Below are 18,892 nucleotides of genomic sequence, written 5' to 3'. Positions count from 1 at the left end.
CGAGGTGGGTATGAATATTTCATCAGTTTTATTGATGATTATTTAAGGTATGGTTATATTTACCTAATGCATCACAAGTCTGATTCTTTTGAAAAGTTCAAAGAATATAAGGCTGAGGTTGAGAACCAGTTAGGTAAAACAATTAAGACACTACGATCAGATCGAGGTGGGGAGTACATGGACTTAAGATTCCAGGACTATATGATAGAACACGGAATTAAGTCACAACTCTCTGCACCTAATATGCCTCAGCAGAACGGTGTATCTGAAAAAAGAAATAGAACCTTGTTGGACATGGTTCGCTCAATAATGAGCTTTGCTGAGTTACCTGATTCCTTTTGGGGACATGCATTAGAGACTGTTGTCTATATTTTAAATAACGTTCCATCTAAAAGTGTTTCAGAAACGCCTATTTGTAGGTTATCCAAAAGAAACAAAAGGTGGTCTATTTTACGATCCTCAAGAGAATAAGGTATTTGTATCGACAAATGCTACATTCTTAAAGTAAGACCACATAAAAAGTCATCAACCTCACAGTAGACTAGTATTGAATGAAATTTCCAAAAAACGCTATAGATAGAGCTAGTTCATCTACTAAAGTAGTAGATAAAACTAGTACAACTAGTCAGTCATATCCTCTCAAGAGTTGGGAATGCCTCGACGTAGTGGGAGGGTTGTTAATCAGCCTGACCGTTGCTTGGGTTTAACAAAAACACAAGTCGTCATACCTGATGACGGCATAGAGGATCCATCGACCTATAAACAGATGATAAAAGATGTTGACCGTGATCAGTGGGTCAAAGCCATGGACCTCGAAATGGAGTCTATGTACTTCAATTCTGTCTGGGAACTTGTAGATCAACCAAATGATGTAAAACCAATTGGTTGTAAGTAGATCTACAAGAGAAAACGAGACCAAGCCGGTAAAGTACAGACTTTTAAGGCTCGACTTGTGGCAAAGGGTTATACCCAGAGAGAGGGAGTAGACTATTAAGAAACTTTCTCTTCCGTTGTCATGCTTAAGTCGATTAGAATACTCTTATCCATTACCACCTTTTATGACTATGAAATTTAACAGATGGATGTCAAGACAGCCTTTTTAAACGACAATCTTGAAGAGAGTATCTATATGGCTCTACCAGAGGGGTTTATTGCACAAGATCTAGAACAAAAGGTTTGTAAGCTTTAAAAATCTATTTATGAGTTGAAACAAGCTTCTAGATTTTGGAATATAAGATTTGATACTGCGATCAAATCTTATGGCTTTGTACAAAATGTTGACGAGTCTTGTGTTTACAAGAAGATCGTCAATTCTACTATAGCATTCTTAGTTTTATATGTTGACGATATTCTACTCATTGGGAATGAAGTAGGTTACCTAACTGACATAAAGAAATGGCTAGCAACGCAGTTTCAAATGAAAGATTTAGAAAATATGCAGTATGTTCTCGGGATTCAAGATTATTCGGGAACCGCAAGAACAGCAACACTAGCCCATGTCCTCAAAGCAACTTATATAGACAAAATGTTGTCTAGGTAATAAGATGCAGAATTCCAAAAGAGGTCTGTTACCTTATAGATATGGAATTCATTTGTCAAAAGGATCAATGTCCTAAGACACCTCAAAAGGTTGAGGATATGAGACGTATTCCATATGCTTCGCGAGTAGGGAGCTTAATGTATGCAATGTTATGTACTAGACCTGACATATGCTACCGCAGTAGGGATAGTAGTAGGTATAAGTCCAATCCTGGATATGATCATTGGATTGTCATTGAAAAATATCCTCAAGTATCTTAAGAGAATGAGGAACTACATGCTCGTGTATGGTACTAAGGATTTGATCCTTACTAGATACACTGACTCTGATTTTCAAATCGATAAAGATGCAAGAAAATCTACATCGGGATCAGTGTTCATTCTGAATGGAGGAGTAGTAGTGTGGAGAAGTGTGAAGCAAAACTGTATTGCGGACTCCACAACAGAAGATGAATACGTAGCTGTATGTGAAGCAATAAAGGAAGTAGTATGGTTGAGGAAATTCTTGACAGATTTGGAAGTCGTTCCAAATATGCATTTGCCTATCACTCTATATTGTGATAATAGTGGTGCAGTTGCAAATTCAAGAGAACCAAGAAGCCACAAGCGCGACAAGCATATTGAGCGCAAATACCATCTGATTTGGGAGATTGTACATTGTGGTATGTTGTAATGACCCAGATATCTTTTGAGCAAAACATTGCTGATCCTTTTACAAAGGCCCTCACGGCTAAAGTGTTTAAAGGTCACCTACAAAGTCTAGGTCTACGAAGTTTGTAAACTAGGAAAAGTGGTAGAACTTTTGGGTATATGCCCTAGTTTATTGTATTCATATGTTTATTGTAATCATATGTTTCTCACTTAAATTCAACATTGTGATACTCCACTAGGAGTTTTAGTCCAAGTGTGAGTTTGTTGGATTTTATGTCCTAAAACTCGTAGTTTGTAAATTAATAAACATATTCTGTTTTGCTTTTCAATAAAACTGTTATTAAAATTGTAATCTTGAATCCAATAAACAAAGGTCCTGAGGCTATTTAATGTAGTTTGAACTTTATGTAGTGACATAAATGTGGATCAAGTTCAAATATATAACCAAAATGATCTATGGTATATGAATGAGGTTGGGCACCTTATTCTAGAGACACTATGGATGTGGCCCACTTTGTAGTTAGTACAAACGATGTGATTCTGAATCGTTCATATAGAGATATGTGAGTGAGAGCATCCTATCAATGAGTTTGCATAAGACTGAACCATGATATAGTCACTTTTTACGTTCTAAATGTCGTTTTATGTATAAAACTGACTATTTCGTTAATTGATGACCTAGGTAACTTAATCTTAATCCTGAGCTAACTATAAACTTCTGTTCACTCAGAATTATCCTTAGATCTACATAGGTGAGGGCAGTTCATCATCGCTGGGCCAATAAGCCTCTCATTTCAGGGGTAAGATCAGGTGGATAGCTGGGAACATAGGGTGCAAGATGGAATTCACTCTTACCCGTTATAGGGATAGTAGATAGGTTGTTCCCTTTAGTACTGAATCCAAGTCTTGAACAAGGGGCCCCACCCTCTCCTTGGCTCGAGAGGGGTTCGGTTTATAGGTTGGACCTTAAACCAATTGTTCATTAGAGGATCAGTGGAACTTAAGGAACAAGATGTAGTCTTAGGGGAAAACAGTTTTTATGACCCAGCCGAGATTACAAACAACCTGTGAAGGATTAGCTTACTGATTATGATTATATCAGATGGACAGAAATATATCTACAGTGAGGAGAGTGCAACTACGAGACTTTAGTGGAATGACCCGTTAATTAAAAAATGTTGATTAATTAGGTCAAAGAGTTTTACCGATTAATCTCGGATTGTTAAAGCCCATGATCTGTAGGTCCATTAAGTTCCCCTACTAGCTTATATAGAACAAACTTAGAACAGTATGATAGAATAATTCGAATTGCTCGAATTAGGTGAAGAGAGAGAAACCGACAAGTATATGTGATATAGTGGTCGGGTTTTTCAGTTTAGAGATATAATTTTAATATTTAAATAATTTAAATATCAAGAATATGAATACGTTCATATTCGAAAGCTCAGAAATGATGGAAATGATCAAAGATGTAAAAAGTCAAAGAGTTGACTTTTGACTTTGAAAAGTCAAACTTTGACCGACCTTATATTCAAATGTGATTTGAATTTTGAGAAAATAAATGCGGATTCATGCTCGAGAGGTCAAAATTAGTCAACACGAAAAAAATCATAAAAAGTCAAAATGTTGACTTTTTGGTCAAAGTTTGACTTTGACAAAATGACTATTTTGCCCTTTGACTATAGTTAGTGGGAAAATCCAAACTTTTGCTAGATAATTCCACTAACAAAATAGTGGGCTAGATGTTGGCTTATAGTGGAGACATTAAGCCCACTAAGATAGTGGATTATAGGTCTTGGATTTTTATGAATTGATTTCATGCAATTGTGGCATGACTCTTTTCTATAAATATGGGTTTTTGAATTTGGATGAAAAAGTTTTGACAATTTCTAATTTTTGTTTTCAAAATTGGGCTGGAAAAACAAACCGAAACCCTACCTGAATTCCATCTTCTTTTCAATCTTTTTCTCTCTCTCGGGTTCTTCATTCACTGGGTCCCACAACCTAGTTCTGAGTCTAGAGGATAGTAGGTCAACTCTAGTGGTGGTCCGTTTCTTGTTTGGGTCGTGATTCAACAAGGAAAAGCGGGTTTCAGGAATTTCAAAGGTAATTTTTAATTACTATTTTTCCTTCAATTGCATGCATTTTTTCCTTTAAATTAAAAGCAATTAGAGTGTAATTAGATCCTTATTCTGCTACGTATGTCACGTATTCCATCAAAACGAGGAAAGCATATTGAGAGGAAGTATCATCTGATATGGGAGATTATGCAATGAGGAGATGTGATCGTCACCAAGATTGCCTCAGAGCACAACATTGCTTATCTATTTACGAAGGCTCTCTTGACAATTTTTTAGGGTCATCTAGAGAATCTAGGTTTAAGAGACATGTACAATGTGTAAGTGGGAGATGTGTAATGGGTATATGGATGTCCTGGTTTATTGTATTTATTTACCATAATCTCGCCTTTTGGATTCTGATGTCATGTACAACCATTGACTAAAGTTTTAGTTTAAGTGGGAGTTTGTTGTGTTTTATGCCCTAAAACTCGTAATAATAAATCTTATTAATTGACTGTCATCAATAAAGAGTTATAGATAATTCAATAAATGATATTGTGTTGTTTTCTAGTTTTCCGTAATAACCTTAAATCCAATAAACTAACATCCAAGGCTGCCTTATGAGTCTTGAACTGTATGTGAAGACATATAGGGATCAATGTTCAAGATACATCCTAAAGGGTCTACAGTATAGGGATAAGGCTAGGTACCTTATCCTTGTGACACTATGGATACGACCCACTTTGTATTTGATACAAACTCAATGATCTAACGCATTCATGTAGGTGACACGTGAGTAAGGGTATCCTATGCAATGAGTTTGCATAAGATTGGACTGCGAAATAGTAACCACTAGATGTAACACCGTTAACTAATTAGATTCCTATTTCAATAGGATGACCTAGGCAACTTAGTCTTAATCCTGAGTATATTATGAACTCTTGTTCACGAGGGATTGTCATTTGATTTGTATGGGTGAGGGTGGCCAGTTCGTCGATTCAATATGCCTACCATTTTGGGGACAAGACGAAATGGGGAGCTGGGAACATAATAATACAAGATGAAATTCACTCATTCCCGTCTTCAGGGTAAGTAGATGAGTGTTCTCTTGAGTGGTGATTCGGGACTTAAACAAAGTGCCCTACCCTCTCATTGACCCGAGAGAGGTTTCTATTTATTGGTTGGACCATAAACAAGTTGTTCATTAGAGGAGCACTGGTATATAAGGGGTCAGAGGTAACTCAAGGTTAAAGGGTTAATTTGACCCACTACACCAACGTCAATGTCTTGATCTACGTGCATGCAATTCTGTCCCCAAAGGGTTATACACCCCTGTACGTGGCTCAAAGCTTATGTGTGTGCTCAGGTGGGTCCCAAAGACTTGTATTGTACTTTCCCGATACCTTCAGCTCCTTGGGTATCGGAAAGTCCTGGATTTTCCATATATCTTTTCTTTGTCCTTGAGTATAGGGAATCCTAGCCATTTTTACAGTTTAGTTGCTTGAAATCCATTTCCATCAAAACCACTATAAATACGAGTTTCTAAACTAAGTCCAGATATTTTAATTGAAATCATTATTTTCAACAAATCAAGTGAAAACAATAGATAAGATTCATTGTAAAACAAGTTTTCTTGCATATTCAAGTAAGATATTTTTCATCCGAACATGTAAAATAGATCATGCCAAAGTTTTTCCTCAAACATACATACTATAATAGCATCTTCATAGATTATATGTTAAAACAATTGAAAATAAAACCACTCATTGTTCACTGGCAATGATTCCTCTTTCTCTAAGTCTCCTCAGCTTCCTAGTCTCTTCTTGGATTTTCGGTTTTCTCCAAGCACCAACTTACCTTGAATTTTTCCAAGTTTAACTTTAAACCCAAAGGCTAAAAATAACCTTAAAATACCTTATTGGTCCTAAATTTAGCTTACTAACTCCAACAGATGCAAAACTAGGCTTTCGGTAATCAATAACAAAAGTGGACCTTTTCAGACTTGTTGGGCTCATAGCCAACTCCCCTAACTAGGTTGGACGCATAGTCCTTCAAGTTGGATGCCCAAATGAACTCCCCAGCTCATTGTCAACTTGTTGGATGCATCCCAGACACTAGTTGGGCGCATATCATGTCGACGAATGATGTTGGCAATGGTCGGCCTCCTCTTTCTCACCTTAACTTCCTAAGTTCTTCCTCTCACACCTCCCTTTTGAGTTTTCTTTCAAAGTTTCATGAAATTATGAAGTAAATGGTCCTCCCATTTTAGTATTTATAAGCTTTTTCAAAGTATTCTTGTCATCTCCAGTTCAGCTTTTTGTTTGACACCTTCTCTTTGTATGCATGTCTAGGCATTTTCACATGCACATCCCAACACACACTCCCCTTTGAGGTGTCTTCACCAGCTTGTAGCATGGTTTTTCCTTGCTCCATAGGCAGCCACATCCTATTTGGACTTAGTCAAGACTTCCTTCAGATTAGCCACCTATACCCATTGACTATCAACTTGGCCTCGCTCCCCAAGTAACTTTGGTCTCAATGCATCCCACCTACTTGTTTGGATGCATGGTCCATACCATGTGCCCAATGTGTTCTTTTCTTTCTTTTTTTGGTTTTTATCTCCTTCTCATAGTATGGTTTTCCCCCTTGATTATTTTCCTAAGCGTTCGAGCTCACACACCCTTCTTACTTCCCAAGTATGCATCCAAGGATAGTTCTCCTATGCTTCCAAGATGTCTTTTATGCGTCCAAGGTGTATCAAGCTAACTCCTTGAGGTCATGTATCCAAAATGACCTTCCCTCCTCTTGTTTAATGTGATATCTAGTGCCATATCTAGTGCCACATCTCAAAGCATGTGTCCATGCTCCCATCCTTCTTCTTAGTATGTGCTCAAATGATCTTGTTTCCTCAAAGCATGCATCCAAGAAGTCTTCCTAGGGTTTCTTGGTGCAACTCTCGTCAAGGTAGTTGTTTCATACTTCGATTATGCTTCTCATGTGTTTAAGATAGTGTTCAATTAACCTTCTAGGGGTCCAAAATACCCTTCCATGCGTCCAACATAATTCTCTAAAGATTTACTCAACTTGATGAGTTGAATCTACTTATGTGTTGTCCAATACTTAACCAAATTCTTCACCCTAGTCAACCATGCACCCAAAATTCACCTACCATGTGTCTGCATAGATGTCTAACACATCCTTCCTTCATTTATGTACCCAAGACCAATTTCTTGAGGTCATGTTCCCAAAGTGATCCATCATGCGGTTCAATATATTGACTAATGCGTCCAACTCAGCCCTCGCCATCTAGATTGGTGGAACCTTGCATCCAAGTCATCTCTTTCTTGTCTAAAACTCGTGTCCAATGCTTCCAAGAAGTAACATAAGTTTCCTTGATAAGTATTTCCTTCGTCTACAAGTTTTAAGCTCAACTCACTTCAACTAAGCTTCCAACTTTAGGATGGTGAATTGAACCTTCTTAACTACGCTACCAATCTTGAGTTGAACCTTCTAAATTACTAATGTTGAGTCCTATTCCCTTCCTATTGACACTTAGTCAAATTTTCACTTATTCTAATGGACTATGTGTTCAACTCTTCCCCTCCAATCTTCTCCTACTAACACTTATACCAAATTTTATTCCTCCTTTTCTTCTAGTCCAGTGGAGGCCCTTTTCCTATAAGCTTTCCTAAGTTCAAAGCATAGTTTGGCCACTTAGTCAAAATTCGGACTTCAACCTACTACATTTCCAACTTTTGCATTCCAACCTTTTCCTCCCAATACTTGACCAAAATTTTCTCCTTTTTCTCTTCTAATCCAATGCATACTTCACTCCTAAATTCAATCACATGATCCCAATACTTAGAAAATTTTCTTAGTACCACTGCTTCCTTCAAAACATAGTTTGAACACTTGACTAAATTTTTACTCTCCAAAATTTCAGCAAGCATTCCAACTAAGTATTCTTTACTCCAATGATTGTTTAGTGATCTTTAAACCTAAGTGAAGGAAAAAGAAATCGAGGGCCTACAATTTATATATGTTGTGTGGAAAAAAACGAATGCTACCCATATTTTAATTCTTTGTAAAACGTGATATTACAAAAATCTTCTCCAAAATGACAAAAATCTAGCATTTCCATACAAAAATGTGTATCTCACCAAATTATTCAATCATAATTTGATTCTTCTTATTTCTTTTTTCAAATATTTTAATTCTTTTTTTTAGTATAAAAGATGCATAAAGATGGATATATCCAAGTATTAACCTTTAGGTCCTCTTTTTTATTTTATTTTGGTAGTCTCAAAGCACTTCCTTGGCTTGTGTTTGTCTTCTTTGATTTGATTTGGTCTGGTGTGCTCTCGCATGTAACGTGTTTGGATCTCATTGGTCAGTCCCTTTTTTAAATCTAAAACAGGTTGTCGTATTTTTTGAAATACATGGCTGAAACCCATACTTTTTCAAACCCCAAAAGATGGGTGGGGGTGATGGCTGAACAGACTACTCACTCAGTTTTACTTTTCCCTGGAGTAAACTGGCAGTAATCAATTCTACTAAATTGGTGCTTGCTTAAGTTTTTTTTTTTTTTTTTTTTTTTGAAGAAAAGGAGAAAATTTTTAATGCACAGAGGGTGGAGACTGTGTGAATCATATTTATGTAGTGATTAATGCACAGAGGGTGGAGAAGACACAAGGCATGTAAAATATATTCATATACGCAATGCATGGGGAAGTGGATGGAAGGAAAATTTAAAGGGTTGTAGAGCAGCGAGTTGGGTGGTTCAAAGTGAGTGGAGGCATGGGGAGCGTAGGCCCAAACGGCATCACCGCAACACAATCCACATTAAAGCGGTAGCCTCCAGAAACCCAACTCCCCACCTTCCATCGGAGGCGTCCCATGGCTTTGAGATTGAGCACGAACCGCCCCGCCGACTGATCCTTTCCTACTTCATATCCAAACGAAGGAGCCACAGGTACGCTGCTGCCCGCCAAGAAAGCCGTCAGCAAATTAGAATCTTGATAGGCCTGGTAGAAAGGCGGTAGGGAGGTAGGGAGAGTTATCTGTTGCCCCTTATAAGCGGCGTACACTTGAAGATGGTCGTAGTAGATTCCCACCCTGTGATTAGGGTTTTTTGAGGAGAGAGTGAGTTGGATGGAGGAATTGAGAAGGTGAAGGTCAATGAGGTTCAGCTGATACACATCCGCCTGCTTCACCCTGAATTCTGGCTTCGACGGATGCAGGATGAGCCAGAGAAGCAGTATGAGCAAGGAAATGGTGGATAAAAATGCCGAAACTCCCAGGAACAGCTTCTTGTAGCGCTTGTGAACCTTCAGTTCTTGCTTATTGGCGCAGTGTTTGGGGGATTTGACGTGTGCAAGAGACATTTAATTCGATCTTCTGAGAGGGCAGGGCAAGGGCAAGGAGAAGGGCATGTATTTGTGGGAGAAGAAGATGGGGGGGTAAATTAAAGGAGGTAGCGGCGGGGGGCCACACATCACAATTATACAAAAAGTAGCAATAATTAACAAAGGGACTGGCAATGCAACTTCATCATCTAGTGGGCGTTGGGGGTGGCGGGCACGCACACGCATACACTCGCACATTTCACTCCTAAAACTTCTCCGACCCAACTTTTTAACTCCAATAATTACATGTCCAAATGCACCTATTTTTCTTTTGCCCCCACCACACGACTAAATATCTTAAAACTAATTCAACATATTTCCCTTCTTTATTTGGATGATAATGAGTTTGATCTTAGAAGCAAACCCCCTAGAAGAAAAGTGATGGACAATATCTAGGGTCCACTCTCCTCAATCATCTACAAAAGTCATTGAAATTATCAACTTAAATTACCGGCTTGCTTTTACAAAAGATAACACGATAGGTTTCAAATTAATTTTGCCCAACTTTAATTTAGACTCCACTAAATGTAGCCAGTCCTTTAACTTTCATCACCATTGACAAGAGAACAAGGAGCGTTAATGATGAGATACAAACAAGAGAAAAGCCAAAAAAAAAAAAAAAAAAAAAGCGTTTGATGCTTTAACACTAACTTTCCATACAATGGTACAAGGAGAAACAAACGGCAATGCACCCATCATTGTTTTGTGGGCTCCTACTTATAATCTTCTTATAATGGAACTCACCGTAGAGATGCATCGGTAGATGAAGAGATCTTGCGATTTTTATAAAATATATGGATTATTCATCTCGTTGTCAATTTATCTAATAAAAGTTAAAACTACCCACTATGAAGCACAGATACTTCATGTGAGACAAATAATCAGTATCGGATACGTATCGGATACGGATACTTTTACATACTTCCCAAATATGTATATGACACGCGATTTGACATATCTATACTTTTAGATACTTTTTAGATACGTATCTATTTCTATGTGTATTTTTTTAAAGAAAAAAGACAAGCAACTCATTTAATATTTTTCAATATAAAATTAGGTAATATATTTACAAAGCTCACTACTCGAGTCCAAAACTAAAAGAAAAAAAAAATAACAAATCAAATCCTAGACTAGAATCATCTAATCTCCATCTTCACATTTGAATCCCTACAAAGTCCACCAAAATATAAACCATTTGAATATTTCAATAAGTTCTTCGTTTATCTTCATACTTCTCTCTATAATCTTCATTCCTTTTTGTAATATGAGCCACTTTTCTATTGCATTTTATTAACTATTGTACTTCAACATCTTAGATGCTGCTTCTTTTGTATTGTATTTTATGTTGTTGTTATTAACTTGGATGCTAAATTTATCTATACTTTTTTTAAAAGAAAAAAAATGTATATTCAACGTATCAGTATCTCGTTTTTTAGAAATATATATTAAAAAACATATAAAAAAAATGACGCATCCTTAGACGTATCCATATCTTAATTTTTTAGAAATTGACGAATTGTTGTATCCGATCGTATTCATATGGTATAGCCGTATCGATTACCCAACAATACCCGCAAAGTAAACATTGACAAATTGCTGAATTATTAAAGCAAATATAAAAGCGCTACTTTTTGACATTTTTAATTTGCAGGCAAAATGGGAGAAGTCTTATTCCCATCTCCCACCATCTTTAATTTGCTTATATATTAAAATCGGAATAAGGATGTCGCTGAATTAGCGGTGTGTTTTGCCCAGGAAAAGCGAGTTTGGAGGCTGAGTTTCGCTGGTCAAATCATGGGTTGAAGCTGTACGATTAAAGGCCCTTTTTTTTGCCTTCCCATGATTAAAGGAGGAAAGAAGATAAGAGGTAGCTTTCCGAAGGCCCCCAACTGGCAAGGCCAAGGCCAAGGCGATTAACTCCAACGCCATGTACTGGTCTGAATTTAGCTTGGTTGTTGCTTTTGAGTTAAGGAAATGAAGTTTTCAGAGTTTGAACTTGGGGCCTCGGCCGTACGGTCGAGTCACTGCGCTGACGCGGTGGTGATCGTCATCCTGATCCCAACCCCACGCAGATGAACCGGCCGGAAAAGCAGCTAGTGCTAGTGCTTGATTGAAATTTGTGGGTCAGTGGAGAATATTTCAGGGTTGATTTTCAAATTCATGTGGGCCATGGACATGCCAATGACTTCAAATTTTTGGGTTAACTTTCTTGTGGTTGTGTAGCTTTTTTTAGCTTTTTCTCCCTCAATCAAAAACAAACCAACCAACCAAGTGAAGTGTGGCTTTAGTGGTTTCTTATCTTTCCTTCACATAATCTTTCCTATTTTTTTCTTTGAAAATTATGAAGAAAAACAATATTTAGAATAAAATCCTCTTATTTAATTTTAATTTCTTTTTTATGAAAGAAAAAAGGAACCTTTATTTATTTAATAGTGTGTGGTCAATTTTTGTGAAATTTCTTTTGTTTAGTTAGAAGTAGAACACAAAAGTGTGCATAACTTTGTGATGTGAAGGAGACAAACGAGGAAAGAAGAACTTAATTTTGATGGATAGTTTAAAAGAAAGACATGTGGAAAGGGGGAGGATGAAAGATATAAGTCTAAGCGCAATTTGGTGGCATCACATCACATCACGCCTTAGCCGTAGGGTGTTCAACGTTGAAACCAAACGCCACACATATTCATTTCAAGGCCTCACCATTTTCCCTTTTTACCTTATCAACTTCAACACTTTGGTTACCAAACAACTCAACCGTTTTTAAATATAATTTCTTGCTTTCTAGTTTCAACCTTTTTCAATTTCAATGAATAATAGCATTCAACACATTATACATAGGGAAAAAATGAAAATGTTATTTATTTACCTACCCTATATTTATCTTTAACTCTTTTAAGATTAAATTTCATTACAATTTAGGTTTGTTGACCCTCGGATTTCGTTTGCCTTGGGTTGTACCGTGTTTTGGGCTTTTTCGTCAAGGGTATGTTCGCCCATGGCCGCATGTCCAAGCCATCCTCAACCTTCCTATATCTAAGTCTTGTAATTAGCTTAGCAAGTTGTTTTTTTTTTTTTATTTTTTTATTTCATATTGCTTTTCATGCGAGCGACCATTGCTACTTTTGATATGCAACCTAGGAATATTAGAAATTGCTTAAAATGTACTATAGGGGATACCCACTAGTCAAATCCCCGTCTAATGTAATAATGTGCTCTTTGTAATCAAAGCTTTCTTGCAATTGTCGGTCTTAAATGCATTATTTAATGATATTTTTAATACTTTTCTCTCACACATTTTATAAAACCATTTTCTCTCGAAATGGGAGTGGAGGCTACATCATATATCGATGCTGTTGCGACTTTCGATTTTTACACGATTGACTTGCTCGCCAGATTAGAGCAAGTTTCGCGCAATCGCTCGTCTTGTACTCGAAAGTTTGCAATTGTGACAAGTGGTATAAGAGCTTAGTTAGCTCCTTGGCTAGTAAAGACAGCAATCATGTCCATAACGAAGCAATTGTCACAATCACAGTCTGGGTGACTTACTGAGATTGAAAAGCAATTTCTATATCTAAGGGAATTTTTCGACGAAGTGAGATATAATCAAACCCGCCTTGATAGTTTAGAGGAAAAGGTTGAAGGAATTGAGGCACCGAATTCTCGACTAGATGGCTACCAATACAAGAATTAACGTTGAGAGTTGATTCATTGGAACACAAAACTATACGGCCTGGTAGTTTTGACCGTGGAGATAGCTCCACGAGCTCTATCACACACATGGAGGAGTGTGTCGAAGAGTTTGATAGTTCGCAAAATACCATGCTAAAGTTGTTCAATGATCTGATTGATGACTTTAAAGCAACAATAGATGCCATCAAAGCTAAAATGGCCGAGATGAAGATGCAAGTGAATTTGATAATGCGAGGGGTGAGGAACCAGATCCCGAACTGGACATGCATTATATCGAGCAAGTTCAAGATCCCGAAACCTGCAAGTAGAATTGTCGCTGAGGAAACAAATGTGACATTGTCCTTTATGCATCCGTCTGATGATGTGAAGCTATGGTGGAGGTCCAAAGTGAACAATATTCATAATGGTCTATGCACCATCGATAAATGGGAAGATCTCAAGAAAGAATTAAGGGCTCAGTTCGTCCTAGAGAATGTCAAGTTTATTGCAAGAAGGAAACTACAAAAACTTAAATACACGAGGACCATCAGGGACTACAAAAACTTAAATACACGAGGACCATCAGGGACTATGTGAAACAGTTCTCGGCTATCATGTTAGACATTAGGGACATGTCCGAGAAGGATAAAGTATTTTTCTTTGTTCAAGGACTAAAGTTGTGGGCGGGAACTAAATTATACGAAGAGAAAGTTCAGGATCTTGCTTCTGCTCTGGCCGTAGCAGAGAGGTCTTTTGACTACAGTGGTGTACAAGCTCCCCAAAGAAAAATATTCAACCACTGAATCATAGGAATAAGGCTCCCAAGCCTAATTCCTTGAAGAACTTCGAGAATGCCAAGAGACTGCAAATCGAGGGTGCAAGCCCCTTCTGGGATTCCTATCAAACAAACACAAATCAACAAAGACCTCTCTCTTGCTTTCTGTGCAAGGAACCTTGTCGAGTAGTCGAGTGTCCACACTGAGCTGCCCTAACAGTCGTACAAGCCTCAGTACTGAAGGAATTGAATTCCCCAGTGGAAGCGTGTGAACGCGTGTGCTTTTGAAATTTGTTCTGATAATTCATGAAGAACAGAGAAAACCATACATAATGAAATAGGATAAACATACACATAAATAAGACTTGAAGGGAATTGAATTCTCGTGAAAGCGTGTGATCACTTTACAATTTTGAAAAAAAAAAAAAACGATTTTGTGAGCAACTCAAATCAGTGAACTCATGGAAATATTCAAAGGATAAATATACAAAATGACCTAAACATGCTTTTATTGAAGAAAAAGAGAAGAAATGAACTCACCCTTGTGGATTTTTTTCATTTTTCACGTTTTCCCCTCCAAAGCTCATAAACAATCTTGAGCTTCTCAAGGACTAAGAACACCACTTCAAAGCTACGTTATTCTGTTGGAATCAAAAAGGAATTGGAAGTGTGGGCCCTGAGACCTTTTGACTGAGGAATTTTTTATAGAGAAATTCTTTTAGAAAAAAGAGATTAGAGAGGAAGGGTGGAGGCTAGGTTATTTTTCACAAAAACAAACCCTCACCCTAAAATGGTTGTAATGGTATATTTATAGGGAGAGAGGTTAATCCCTCCAAGCTTTTCCACTTTCCTCCTTTTAGCTAATTAATTAATTAACTATTATTTATTTAATTAGCATACAAATTAAATAACTATATATTAAATAAAGTGTAATACAAAGTTAATTAATTAATTAACATACAAATATCACATATTTATATGCATATATCTCCTTATGAATCAAATTCACATAAATCTAATATTTAAATCTCATTCAAATTCATCTCTCTTATAACATAGTTTGGATTATAGATCATACATATCAGAATTCACTATACTTTATATTAATCATATTAATATAAAATTCCTTTAATTAATTTGAACAATTCAAATAATTTCTTTTTACTATTCTTAACGAGCTAACAAGGGGATCTTATGGACCTACAGATTAGAAGTTCCAATGATATGAGATTAATTTAATTAAACTCTTTTAATTAAATCAATCAATATTCATTAACTACCAATCACTTCATTAAAGATTGATAGCTACACTCTTCGCACTATAGATGTATTTCTGTGACCATAGATATAACCAATCAACAGTGAGTCGACCCTCCACAAATTGCTCATTACTACAGCTGGGTCAAAATATCGTTTTACCCCTATAGTTACATCTAATCACTTAAGTACCACTGATTCCTCTAATGAACAAACAGTTTATAGTTCAACTATAAACTAACACCTCTCAGGCCAGTGAGAGGTTGAAGCCTCATTGTTCAAGACCCAAAATCAACTATTAAGGGAGCAATTTATCTACTTTTCCTTGATTGGGAAGGAGTGAATTCCTTCTTGTATAGGTGTATTCCTAACTCCCTACTCGGATAAATCCCCAAAATGGTAGACCTGTTGAGTCGGCTAACATTGTCACTCTCATCCATACAGATCGATGATTGCCCTCATAGACAGTAGTTCACAACTCACTCAAGATTAAGGTAAAGTCATCTATGGTCATCCTAGTGAAATATCAGTTTCTTTAAGTAACGGTGTTATAAAGAGAAACTAATCATTTGACAGTTTGGTCTTGTATAAACTCTTTATATGGTATACCCTTACTTACATGTCTCCACATGAACAATATGGCTCATATTGTCTGTAGCATTTACAACTCATGAAATAACTACAAAGTGGGCCATATCCATAATGTTACCAAAATAGGACACCAAACCTTATCTATTTACTACAAACCTTTTAGGTTATAACATTACTACAAAACAGTTTTTCTTGATTTTTTTTTAAATGTCAAGTGTCACTTTTCTTGGCATTTTAAGAAACGTCAAGGAATCCAGTGTCAAGAATGTTGATGTTTTCAACTAGGAAAAATCATCAAGAACAATGACACTTGACATTCTTGAAATGTCAAGAATATTGATGCTCTTGATAAATAAAAAACATAAAGAATATTTTTACTTGATATGTGAAAAATGTCAATATATACTTGACACTAAAAAGAATGTCAAGAATATAGGTGTTCTTGAAAAGAATGAAATGTCAAGCGTGAGACTTTTTGACAGTTTTCACTTGTCAAATATATTCATATCTTGACACGTTTAACTCGTCAAATATATTCATATCTTGACACGTTTAACTCGTCAAGTATGTTTGTGATTTTTTTTTAAAAAGATTAATATGGATGTTTACCTCTAAATTGTTCCAGTATTTTAATCCAACAATCACATATGATATATTGTGACACCATCAAAACAAATAAACAACCAAACACATTTTCAATCTTATGAACTAAAATTTTCTACAATATGACAAAAGATAACATTCTTCAACATTGTCATTATAAAACTTTACAACTCCATGAAGAATTTTCTAAGTCAACTAGAAGAATATGGATAGACCCATATAGATACTTCAAAAAGAATATAAGGAACATAATTCTAACAGTCAACCAAATATGAACAGTTTTAAAACTACAATTAACCTCCCTCCCTTATATGAACAATTCCAAAAAATATTACACCTATATGAATATGAAGTAAATCCAGAAATTGATCAACTAGAATAAACACATACAAAAAGACCAAATTGTATGAGCACCTACGATCACATGTAGCAACCAAAAATTCAGCCAACTCAACCCGCACCTCGTCTAACTTGATTTGTGAGTATGAGTTCCTTGTATCAATCTATAAACATAAAAGCCAAATATTATAAAGAATTCTACTTTTCCTTACGCTATTTGAAATGTTGAAATAGTTTGATAACATACCAAATTTGAGATGACAATGCTTCTTTTGGTCACAATACCTCTCATATACCTCATGACGTAGTATCCACATTCGATGCTCCCAACTTGTAGATGACATTATAGTAAAAAAACTAGTAAATAATAATGAAGTAATCCTTACGCACTAGATGTCTACTTAATGTGATGAATAAGTAGTCATTGTTTACACTTGCCTTTACTATTCTTCAAAAGAATGATGAAAAACTCCAATTTGTGAGTCTAAAAAATGCAAAACACAAAAGGTCCTATTATCTCTTTAACTTACAAATTAATCAAACAAGCTGAAACCCATGTCATCATTAGAGTCCTCAATGGGCTTTTCCTTTTTCTTCTCAACAGTTGTTGCAGTAGACATAACAACAGTGACAACAAACTTGCTCAAATCCTATACTAAGTACGAGAAGCAGTTGGTTATTTGTTAGTCACAACAGCCAAAGCAAACTTATGTGGGTGGCAACATACCTCAAGATATTCTTTAACTTTCTCAGCTTGAGGGAAGGAATAGTCAATAGAAACCGCAACAACAAGAAGGTTTTTCTATGCATGTGTGGTGCAACAGCCAAAGTTGGGTATGTGATGACCAATGAAAGGGATGAAACCATGCATGGAAATAATAAATCAATATATTAATTATATTGGTCCGACATTGTTCACTATCCTTAATTTTAAGAATGCATATTACAAATCATCACCATAAGAAGTCAGAATCAATATGTGAATTCATGAAAAACTTTGAAATAAGATCTCGACATACCTATTATATGCCAAATAAGTGTCCTCCAATTGTTCTTGTAACCTTGTTTCTCACTTTCCATACACATACCTACAAGTAGAAAGGAGAAGAAAACTAATGTAAACAAAAATCATGATTCAAAAGAAATGGCTAATAAATTTCAAAGTAAATTAGCATTTGAATCTCCAAAGAAACTTGGCATTTGGGCTTATAAGATAATAAGAATACAATCTAAAGTACTAGGCTAGACGATTCTAACTAGACATTTTGAACTTATAATTCACATATGAAGATAGTCATAAATGAAAATTATAAACAAAGGAATATATGTCATAAATGGAAATTATAAACACAGAAATATATGCAAACATAGCATGTCTCTTACCTACTGATAACGGGCAGAAATGCACGTTATCATAGTGCTAAGTTCTTAAAGAATGTTGGATTGCATTGATGAAATATGTTGATTTGTGTCCAGTAAGCATCGATTTCATAATATTGCGGTCGCATGCGTTCAATACATTAGAACAATTTATTTTTGTATTTTTTTTTGCAGAATATGCGTTGACGCAATGCAAGAATTGCGATCATAAGAAATCACTGGTCGAGCATAACTTCACCGCAAGGCTTTGCGATGATTGTGCTCTCAAATATTCGCCCGAGAAGGATCACTGCAACTTGATCAGCGCAACATGGTGGACGCATCTAGGTGAAAGGCTAATTAAGCGCGATGGGAAAGAAACCTGATGACAGTCAAATCCGAATTAAGTTGATAGCCGATAACGATCACAAAGTACATTCAGCTTTTCGGTGACAATTATTTGGCGCATCAGTTAGGAATTAAAGTCATCCCATTTGTACAACTATGAGAGAGATGCCGCCTTTCACCATGGATGCTCTATAAATACCAAGGGCATTCTTTAGAAAAGGGGTTGACGAGTTGATCAGTTCTCCATTCTTTAGTTCATACGTCTTTGTTCTTAGTTTTCTTTCATTTTAAGGCGG

The 18,892-nt window shown here is 36.2% G+C and overlaps 1 protein-coding gene across 1 annotated transcript; it reads right to left on the bottom strand.

The window, feature by feature from the left end:
• Positions 1–8,824: 8,824 nt before the first annotated feature.
• Positions 8,825–9,716, bottom strand: LOC120092717 (NDR1/HIN1-like protein 26). Its single transcript, XM_039050871.1, has one exon. It carries the CDS (start codon positions 9,632–9,634, stop codon positions 8,999–9,001), a length of 636 nt encoding a protein of 211 aa, XP_038906799.1. The 5' UTR covers positions 9,635–9,716; the 3' UTR covers positions 8,825–8,998.
• Between the last annotated feature and the right edge of the window lie 9,176 nt (positions 9,717–18,892).

This window comes from Benincasa hispida, chromosome 12, assembly GCF_009727055.1.
Source record: "Benincasa hispida cultivar B227 chromosome 12, ASM972705v1, whole genome shotgun sequence".
In the NCBI taxonomy this organism is placed as follows: domain Eukaryota; kingdom Viridiplantae; phylum Streptophyta; class Magnoliopsida; order Cucurbitales; family Cucurbitaceae; genus Benincasa; species Benincasa hispida.
This window is presented reverse-complemented; position numbering and strand designations above follow the sequence as displayed.

Excerpts from the sequence above, each read along its gene's own strand:
- LOC120092717 (XM_039050871.1), bottom strand. The coding sequence starts at position 9,634 with ATGTCTCTTGCACACGTCAAATCCCCCAAACACTGCGCCAATAAGCAA.